This window comes from Sinocyclocheilus anshuiensis, unplaced genomic scaffold (assembly GCF_001515605.1).
Source record: "Sinocyclocheilus anshuiensis isolate Anshui unplaced genomic scaffold, SAMN03320099.WGS_v1.1 scaffold920, whole genome shotgun sequence".
NCBI classification, from domain to species: Eukaryota; Metazoa; Chordata; class Actinopteri; order Cypriniformes; family Cyprinidae; genus Sinocyclocheilus; species Sinocyclocheilus anshuiensis.
Window position 1 is genome coordinate 307,976 of NW_015552604.1, and position 10,717 is coordinate 318,692.

General features: G+C 38.4%; 1 protein-coding gene across 2 annotated transcripts; it reads left to right on the forward strand.

The window, feature by feature from the left end:
- Window positions 1–8,431, forward strand: LOC107665850 (histone-binding protein RBBP7-like). 2 transcript variants are annotated; one of them, XM_016456907.1, is made up of 12 exons: window positions 1–196; window positions 621–765; window positions 1,856–2,001; window positions 2,737–2,910; window positions 4,189–4,304; window positions 4,680–4,840; window positions 5,416–5,542; window positions 5,701–5,778; window positions 5,885–5,961; window positions 6,998–7,055; window positions 7,743–7,853; window positions 7,999–8,431. In XM_016456907.1, the coding sequence occupies exons 1-12, from the start codon at window positions 181–183 to the stop codon at window positions 8,065–8,067; spliced, it is 1,278 nt and encodes a 425-aa protein (XP_016312393.1). In that variant the 5' UTR covers window positions 1–180; the 3' UTR covers window positions 8,068–8,431. The 2 variants fall into 2 exon arrangements, with proteins under 2 accessions (XP_016312393.1, XP_016312392.1); XM_016456906.1 differs by having other exon boundaries at window positions 2,734–2,910; window positions 7,999–8,430.
- Window positions 8,432–10,717: the final 2,286 nt, after the last annotated feature.

Here is a 10,717-nt window from a genome sequence, read left to right on the forward strand (position 1 = left end):
AAGCACGACTCGCTTGTGAATCGGACAGCGGTAGCTCGGATCGATTTGCGTTTGTGGGATGCGCGAGCTGGTGCTGCGGGTCGTGAGCGTGAACCCCTGCAAACTAAGCTGTTGTTTCTGCTTTTTGGCTGTAAACCCCATAGCTCATTCAGTGGCTAACCCGCAGAAAAGCACGCCGAAATGGCAGACAAAGAAGGTAAAGTTTCCGCGTAGTGAATTACGTGCAGTGTTTTTTGTTTTGGCAGAGTTTATTAGCTTTAGCCTAAACTGCTAATGGATTTGACCCACATATTGACATGAGAATGAATGAGCGTCACAATCTAAGTTTTTACCAAGTGCTCACGGTTCACTTAAGTTAAAACTACTGATATTATTAAATTATTTTATTGACTTGAATAATGGTTTCTCAAAGCAGGTTGAAATTGTGTTGTTCTTGACTTCCCTCCATCATTCGTATGCTGCAGTGTAACTGCTAGATCATGTTACATTTCAGTTTCTGCTTTATATGACAATACAAGCAACTTTTTACTAATCAGTGCGCTCCCACATTGCAGTTATTGTGAAATGTGTTCATTTGGATGCGTTTGCCCTGAATGTATCCATCTGTTTTCTTTTCTCAGTGTACGACGATGCAGTGGAGGAGAGAGTCATAAATGAGGAATACAAGATCTGGAAGAAAAACACACCATTCCTGTACGATCTAGTCATGACACATGCACTCGAGTGGCCGAGTTTGACGGTGCAGTGGCTTCCTGATGTGAACAGGTAATCTAATGAATAGCCTTTCCACTAGTGCTGGGCGGTATGACCAAAAATGTATATCACGGTATTTTTCCAAATTATACCGGTTTCACGGTACAAGACGGTATTTTTTTTTCATGCATGACCGGGTGTTAACTAGGGCTGCACGATAAATCGCATGCGATGTTTAATGCGCATCTTGTCAGTAAATACGGTTCTGTAATCAGCGGTAAATCTCCATCACCTGCGTGCTTTCACATTGAGCAGCATTAACTACACAGAGCCGTTGTTCACTGATGAGCTGCGCAAAAAATAGCGCGAATATGAACGTGGTTTAGCGCAGCTTGTCAGTGAACAACGGCTCTGTGTAGTTAATGCTGCTCAATGACGCTCATATTTATAATTCCAAACAATCAGTACGCGACAGGTGCTAGGAAACGCTGTTTTGTACGCATTTATTGACGAGTCGGCTGTGGCGCGGCCAATTGAAAGCGCTGCTTCTCTGCCGCCCACTGCACAGAACAGACGCCGAGAGAGGTGACACTTCTCCGGGAAAGTCAGACCTCGCATTCGCGGGACAGCACTGGCGAAATCTTCCAACTGAACCATAGCTAAGGTTTATCCAAAAAAGTCGCTAGGTTTTTCAGTATGAATATTCTATGGAAAAAAGCCGCTAAAAGTGTCTGAAAGTTGCTAAATCTAGTGCTAAAGTCGCACTCGTGTGTGAGATGCGGGAGCTGATGGCAGGGGGCGGTGGATATTTGTGGCGGTCAATGTGGATATTGTGGATGAGTTCTTCTGTGTCATGACGTTCTATTAGTTCTACAGCTTCAGTTTCGGAACTTTCACGCTTAGTAACACTGTTGTTACTCTCTGAGTGTACTCTCACTGTTCCCTCACCACAGTGCAACAGTGAAAAGGGACCCCTTTCAAACAGTGTCGTGTTCCGAACGTTGTTTAAGTGACATACACCGGTATTGCGGTATTTTAAAAATTCATATCATAACAAAAATAGACACCGGTATTCGGTATGAACCGGTATACCGCCCAGCACTACTTTCCACCTTCTGAACATAACAGATGACTCTATAAATGATTGTCTATCATTGTGCAGGCCTGAGGGAAAGGACTACGTGGTTCATCGGCTGGGGTTGGGCACACACACTTCGGATGAGCAGAACCACTTGGTTATCGCCAGTGTTCAGGTCCCTAATGATGATGCTCAGTTTGACACGTCCCTCTACGACAGTGAGAAAGGAGGTAAGAGCTGATCGGACCCTTAACAGATGACGATTTCGTATTCTTGTTCACGTTGAAGTCATTATACTAAAATTTTAATTATGTGTGTGTTTCTTCAGCAGGTATGATCAGGACGTCAGTTGATGAATGAGAGGGAATCATTTCACAAATATGAGGCATTTTCAACAACCTCAGAATGTGGACTGGATTTTGTTTATGCCTGTATTTAGCATTTATAACCTGAGATGGATGTTAAAGGGATAGTTCAGTTCAGACATAAAAGCAATCCATATGAAAAAACGAGCACATTTGAGCTTCCGTTTTACCGTATTTTATGTGCTTTTTGTGTGCTGATCAATGTTTATATGGGAATAAAAGCCTATATTATATCTGTTCATCATGTAAAACAGTTGTGTCTCTTCAGAAGACTTGGATTAAACGGTTTAATTCATATGGGTTCTTTATTAACATATTGAAGCATCAATGTTTTTTTGAAAAACAGTGGAGGGGCAGAAATCTCTCTGGTTTCATTAAAAAATATCTTAATTTGTGTTTCAAAAATGAACAAAAGTCTTATGTGGGTGAGTAAATGATGAGACTTTCGGCTGAACTATCCCTTTAATATCAAATGTAACTAAATAAAAAATGTTATTCAGTGGAATGATACAAACTGATGAGTTCTTAAGTAAAGTTGATATAACTGGGACAGAGATCAGACGTTGGACATTATTAATGATTGTATATAATATGTCCCAGAGTTTGGAGGGTTTGGATCGGTGAGCGGAAAGATCGAGATTGAAATTAAGATCAACCATGAAGGAGAAGTGAACAGAGCCAGATACATGCCACAAAAGCCCTGCATCATCGCCACCAAGACCCCCACTTCTGACGTGCTGGTGTTTGACTACACCAAACACCCATCCAAGCCAGGTCAGTGGGTCTCATTCACTATAAATGATCTGGATTATTTTGTACTTCTACACACAGAAGATCTTCCCACAAAAAAATTCTGTCTAATTCACAACACGTGCGTACAAACATGAATTTGTTCTTAACCTTGTCCTAATGCTAGTGGATTTGGAATATGAGTGACCGAGTGCAGGAGGTTTGCCTCAACCATCTCCTTATAAGGGCTTTCAGCACAACCTTTCCTTTACAGCCGTTCGTCACTCAGAAAACACATGACGCTCTGTAAAGATGCGCTCTCGTCAGAAAGATGCAAGATCCTCGAGCAGATCCAGATTACAGACATCTGTGCATGTGTTGTTGTACAGAGCAAGCTATAACAGAACTTTTCTGACTCATTCACTGTAAATGATCAAATATTTTAGATTTAAATAGATTTAATACAATTATAAGGCCACCCATAGTATGTGATTTTTATGTACACGTGGTTTTATTTTTTGTACAATTAGGAGGAAAGTTATTGGTGAACAATGATTTGTTCTTGAAAACATTTGCATGGAGATTTTATGCAAAAATTCATGCTTACACACTCTTAGTGAATGAACCCCAGTGTTTTTAAGTTGATCCAAAGAAGCCAGGTAAATTATGCAAAGAACAATTATTTTGATAATTGATTTGGCTGATTATGCCTTTGATTAATTTGACTTTAAAAAATCAAAATTTTGGTGTTTATTTCAGAAGTGAAACATTATTCTGCCCAATGTTGTCCTACAAAAAATGTGCAAATTGAAAGCTATAAAAACCAATTTAGTGAATGTATGTGGACTATTCCAAACATTGTGCAAAAAACATGCCTAAAGTAAAAAAGAAAAACAAAAGCTACATTTTCAATCATCTGGTTAATTATTATTATGCATTTATACTCCATACATTTAACGTCCAACAAAATACTTATTCTTCTGCACTTTGTCGGTGTGCCGGCACTTGTTCACTGAAGTCTATGAAGTTTAATGGAGACTCGACACGTGTCTGCCAGAGCACCTAACAGGGCAAGCCGCTTTAAATACTTATTTAATACTAATTAATACTAGTTTGTTTGAAGCTTATGTTTAGGACAGCTTACGCCCCACAGAAGCTCACTGTCTGGAGTTTTTCAGATGCGTTTTGTCCATAGTAATGCATTATTCACGACTGTAAAGTGACAGATTTGTTGATGATTATTGATCACTTGTTGCAGCCTTATATTAAATCATGCGTGAAGACACTCGCTTTGAATTATAAATGTGAGTTGTCTATTTGCAGACCCCAGTGGAGAGTGTAGTCCAGACCTGAGACTGCAGGGGCATCAGAAAGAGGGATACGGTTTGTCCTGGAACCCCAATCTGAGTGGAAACTTGCTCAGTGCATCAGACGACCATGTGAGTGATCTCCCATTCAAAGCAGTGCTATTTTAGTATCATTGAGACACTATTATAGTTTCTGTTAATATTTAGATTTTGTTTGTTTGTTTGTTATTTTCACATTCATTTTAGTTTTGGTGTTGTTTTTATTTTTATTTTTTCAATTTTAGTTATTTTAGTATAAGATAAAATAAATGAAAATGATAAATGTTGCCTTGTTAACTAGCTGAAATAAAATAAATATAAGGATTTTGTAAATTTTATTTTATTTCACTTAACATTTATTTCAAGTAATGAAAATGTTTTTTGTGGTTTTAGTTTTAGTTAACAATAATAAGATCTTGTATTTGAAACTTGTATGTTGCAAGATCATGTGCTGTTGTTCAACTTTAGACGATCTGTCTGTGGGACGTCAGTGCTGTTCCAAAGGAGGGGAAGATAGTAGATGCCAAGACCATCTTCACAGGGCACACAGCTGTGGTGGAGGACGTGTCCTGGCACCTTCTACATGAATCGCTGTTCGGATCTGTGGCTGATGACCAGAAACTCATGATGTGAGTTAGCTGTGCCGGAATCAGAGCATGTGAGCGGAGCGGAGTGTGAGCGGAGTGGTAATATTTCCTTAAGAGCGCAGAGCGCCTTTCTGAAGATTCCGCTCCGCTCGCTCAATACGCTCAGTGCCGAAAAAGTGCTAAAAATGCAGAGAATAAGCATGTCTAGTGTGTTTTAACAAGAATTGGAGTATGTCAGAAAGGAAAACGAAGAATCAAAAATATTTATAGAAGATTTACCCATTTAAACTTGTTTTTAATTATTCAATTTGGACAAACGTATGGTGTATTATGTAAACGGCATATTCTGTATCGAAGTATAACTGAAATGACATGATCAAAGCTTTTTTATTGGTTGTGTGTGTTGTTTACCATTTGCATGCGAATGTTGTACACCTCCCCATGTCAACAAACTTTCAAGACTATCTAGACAAGGTGTGCATGGTTGCCAGATTATCACAGACAATCATGTTTAATAAACCGAGAGAAGCAGAAATGGAATATAGGAATTTTGAATGGCAAGAGAGACTTTTAACTAAGATGGATTACACAATGAAATAAATGTCTGTCTTCTACAGTTGGGACACACGATCCAATAACACCGCAAAGCCCAGTCATTCTGTGGACGCCCACACGGCTGAAGTCAACTGCCTGTCCTTCAACCCCTACAGCGAGTTCATTCTGGCCACTGGCTCAGCAGACAAGGTCTGTACATGTTGTGATCTGCATTATCACACATGCACACACATCTGTGGAAAGTTTTGATTTGGAGATCCTTCCCTGTGCGGAAGAGAACCCCGTAAAGCCCAAAGTATGCTTCAGTTTTGACGCTCACTGGTTGATCTCTTGGTTTTTGGTTGTAGACTGTTGCATTGTGGGATCTGCGTAACCTGAAGCTAAAGCTTCACTCTTTTGAGTCACACAAGGATGAAATCTTCCAGGTAGCACTCAAAGTATAACACTCAAAATTCTGTTACAATGGAACAATATTACATCCACAAAGAATGTAAACAGAATATTGCAATATAATGCTGATGCTCTTGACAGGTCCAGTGGTCTCCCCATAACGAGACCATCCTGGCCTCCAGTGGCACAGACAGACGCCTCAATGTTTGGGATCTGAGGTATGGCATTATTACTCTCTCTGTTGTGTTAAATTGATTTGAGGACATTCCTGAAAATTGACCGTTTTTTCTTTCTTATAGGGATAGTTCACCCAAAAATGAAAATTACCCCATGATTTACTCACCCTCAAGCCATCCTAGGTGTGACTTTCTTCTTTTAGGCGAATACAATTGGAGTTATAATAAAGAGTGTCCTGGCTCTTTCAAGCTTTATAATGGCAGTGAATGGGGGTGGAGATTTTGAAGCAAAATAAAGTCCGTCCATCCATCATAAAAAGTGCTCCACACACGGCTCCGAGGGGTTAAAAAAGGCCTTCTGAAGTGAATCGATGCGTGAAAAAAATATCCATATTTAAATCTCTCCGCTAACTGTTGTACGCATGTTCACGAGAGAGTAGGCGTAGTGTAAGCTCCAGTGAGAAAATGCTAGTCTCAAGAGAACCAAGTTTTGCTTATGGCAAAGGAAAACAGTCTCCGACGTTTTAAAACCTTGTTTTGTACTTCTAATTCGTGACCGGTGTTTTGTTTTGCTCTCTCCTTTGCTCTTCCTCTGCGCCCTATGTCATCTGCTGGGAACGCCACTCTCTCGTGAATGCGCATACGGCAGTTAGCGGAAGCTAAAGATTACGGTTTATAAAGTGATAAATATGGATATTTTTCTTACACAAACACATGGATTCGCTTCAGAAGGCCTTTATTAACCCCCCGGAGCCGAGTGGAGCACTTTTTATGATGGATGGATGCACTTTATTTTGCTTCAAAATCTCGACCCCCATTCACTGCCATTATAAAGCTTGGAAGAGCCAGGACATTTTTTTATATAACTCCGATTGCATTCGTCTGAAAGAAGAAAGTCATATACACCTAGGATGGCTTGAGGGTGAGTAAATCATGGGCTAATTTTAATTTTTGGGTGAACTATCCCTTTAATGCACATTCCTGATGTTATTGTGAACTATTTATTGTGCTAACTGTGTTTAGATCCACAAATGCCTTAAACGTATATTGACTGCATTGTTACATGTATGTCCTGTAGTAAAATCGGAGAAGAGCAGTCTGCGGAGGACGCAGAGGACGGGCCACCTGAGCTGCTGGTGAGTAAAGAAGGACTTGCTGAAAATATTTAACCTGACAGATAGAGCCATAATGACATGATTCTTGTTAACTGTTTCAGTACTACAGCAAAAACACATGATAAGATTGCAGCTTTTATTTAAAAGGTTAAATGTTAATGTAACAATTAATATATATTCATTGATCAATAATATTTTATTATATATATACTGTTCAAAAGTTATACTGTTTTTTTTGAAAGAGGTCTCTTATGCTCACCAAGGTTGCATTTATTTAATCAAAAATACAGTGAAAACCGTAATAATTAAAAAAAAAAAAAGATTTCAATTTAAAATAGCTGTTTTCTTTTTGAATATGTTAAAATGTAATTTATTCCTGTGATGCAAAGCTGAATTTTCAGCATCATTACTCCAGTCTTCAGTGTCACATGATCCTTCAGAAATCATTCTCGGTGCTCAACAAACATTTATTATCATTAATAATGTCAAAAACAGTTGTGCTGCTTAATATTTTTGTGGTAATATATTCAGCACAATTGAATACATGGTACTACTGATCCTGTAGAAACACTCATTTTTTAAGTATCAACTTTATAACATCCCTACTGACATCCACTCACATATTTTACAGCAACAAAAAAAAAAAATGCATATAATAACAGAGTAGAGGATACTAGGATGATTACTTGAATTTATTTGTTTTGGCAGTTCATTCATGGTGGGCACACAGCTAAGATCTCGGATTTCTCCTGGAACCCAAGTGAACCTTGGGTAATCTGTTCTGTGTCAGAGGACAACATTATGCAAGTATGGCAGATGGTAAGTGCAGCAACACTTTAAAGATTTACCTTCCTTTGGGAATGAAAGTCACTAATAAAGTGGATTGATTTGTAGTTTTTGATTCAGTTTGATATTAGGACTTTGTATTAACGTCATAATCTCCGACTGAACTTCTCTTGTGTAGGCTGAGAACATCTACAATGATGAAGAGCCAGACACCCCTGCGTCAGAGCTGGAGGGGCAGGCGTCGTAACTGATCTTATTAAAGATCTACAACCCTTTCATGGCTTCTTCTCAGCTTTTGCTTTGCAGTATTATTCAGTCAAATCTATCCTCTTACTCCCTGCTCCATACATACCAGATACTTTACCCATCACAGGGTCCTTCTGTTGACAATTTTCTAAAAGCTTCACCCCTCATCCATTGCGGTAGAGAAGTTTGGCCTCAGATGGTTTGGAGAAAGACTGCACCACTTATTCAATCACTTCTGAGAAGTTACGGCCTGGTGTGGCTTATCACAGTTTTCGGGTTTTTTTGTGCATAAACCTGGTGTCAATTTGCAATAAATCTTTTGTAATAACTTTTAAAATGATTTTGTATTCCTAAATTGTTGATAACGGTCTGTACTTCAGTTGTTGAAAATAACAGATCAACTGTTAGATTTTTTTTGTTTCTCTTGACAAAAAGAGCTTTAAAAAGTTAATCAAATAGTACTTTTTATTAGTGATGCACCGAAAATGAAAATCCTGGATCGAAAACCAAAAATTTAGGATGCACTCAGCTGAAAGCCAAAACCGAAAATAAATATTTAATAATCAACACTTATAAAAACTTTAAAAAGTTGTACAAACATGTAAACTGCACATAAGGCAGTTTTTATGTAAACTTTTTAATAACAGAATTATTTCTACAATTTGTTGTTGAAATATAAGCATTCAAACGGCTATAATAACAAACTTTGACATTTATCCAAACATACATTAAATAATGAAGACAACAGGCTAAGTAAAAATATAACGCTTATGTAATATAATTCATATATTTTGCAAAATGCTCTTCTGGAAAAAAAAATTTTTAGCTGACAATGTTATTAAAAAGTTTACATAAAAACTGCCTTACGTGCAGTTTACATGTTTGTACAACTTTTTATTTAAAGTTTTTATAAGTGTTGATTATTAAGTAACATCTTACTGAAATGTATCATGTCTAATGTAATCACTCAATCAGTGATTCAAATGCAGAAAGACGTTAGTAAAACAGCTTGTAAACAATGTCACGTTACATTTACCACAGACAAGCCATTCAATTGTCATGTAAGATGTTCGGTTTCCTTCAACATACATTCTGATGTTCATTCATGTTTATTTCATGCTATAACTTGCAGTAAAGAGTAGTGATCGGTTAATGTGCCGTTTGAATTGAGGCGCTACAGCGATCTGTCATGGCACATTAAAGAGCACCAAAACTACATTTATTGTTTGTTTGTGCTTCATGATAAAATTGACAGAATTTTAAAGCTGAGACTTAGTTTCATATTAAAAGCAAAGCACAAAACTTATTTCGATTTTTAGATGGCAGGCACAACAATAATGTTGTGAAATTCATGCATCAACAGAAAACAGCACAGACTATAAAAGACTGATCTTGTGATTAAGAACACATATCAGCAATTAAAAACGAGAAATCCATATTGTTAATCCAGCACTAGTATGGAAGCCTGTTTCCGCCACTGAATAAAAAATAAAGGTAATTGTGACCTTTTTATCACAATTTTGAGTTTTTTTCTCGCAATCCTGACTTTATGACTCGCAATTGTGAGTTTAAATCTCACAATTCTGAGAAAAAAGTCGCAATTGCCTTTTTTATTCAGTGGTGGAAACAGGCTTCAATAGCACTTGTGTCCATCACACAGTGACATGTTATGTTTGGCAGTCTGCACGAAATAGACACTGAGGCAGTCAAAACATGATTTCAGCCCTCCATTTTTTCTCTTCAGAAATCAGGGCACTTGTTGGAACACTGTAGGAAGTAAGGTCTCCAAACATTTGTTTTTAGATAAATTTGATTTCATTAAGTGTAGTAACCAGTCAATTACTAATCTATTTGTTAATATCTCTTCTCCTCCATCAAAATTTGGTTGGGTAAATATGTCTCCCTCATTTGTGTGGGGTCAGTTTTGGAAAGTTCTTACACTGAACAAAATTATAAACGCAACACTTTTGTTTTTGCCCTCATTTTTCATGAGCTGAACTCAAAGATCTAAGACTTTTTCTATGTACACAAAAGGCCTATTTCTCTCAAATATTGTTCACAAATCTGTCTAAATCTGTGTTAGTGAGCACTTCTCCTTTGCCGAGATAATCCATCTACCTCACAGGTGTGGCATATCAAGATGCTGATTAGACAGCATGATTATTGCACAGGTGTGCCTTAGGCTGGCCACAATAAAAGGCCACTCTAAAATGTGCAGTTTTATCACACAGCACAATGCCACAGGATGTCGCAAGTTTTGAGGGAGCGTGCAATTGGCATGCTGACTGCAGGAATGTCCACCAGAGCTGTTGCCCGTGAATTGAATGTTCATTTCTCTTAAGACGTCTCCAAAGGCGTTTCAGAGAATTTGGCAGTACATCCAACCGGCCTCACAACCGCAGACCACGTGTAACCACACCAGCCCAGGACCTCCACATCCAGCATCTTCACCTCCAAGATCATCTGAGACCAGCCACCTGAGACAGCTGCTGCAACAATCGGTTTGCATAACCAAAGAATTTCTGCACAAACTGTCAGAAACCGTCTCAGGGAAGCTCATCTGCATGCTCGTCATCCTCATCGGGGTCTCGACCTGACTGCAGTTCACCGTCGTAACTGACTTGAGTGGGCAAATGCTCACATTCGATGGC

Excerpts from the sequence above, each read along its gene's own strand:
- LOC107665850 (XM_016456906.1), top strand. Across the intron at positions 766-1,855 it reads TGGCTTCCTGATGTGAACAG|GCCTGAGGGAAAGGACTACG; the intron begins GTAATCTAATGA and ends ATCATTGTGCAG. Across the intron at positions 2,911-4,188 it reads CAAACACCCATCCAAGCCAG|ACCCCAGTGGAGAGTGTAGT; the intron begins GTCAGTGGGTCT and ends GTCTATTTGCAG.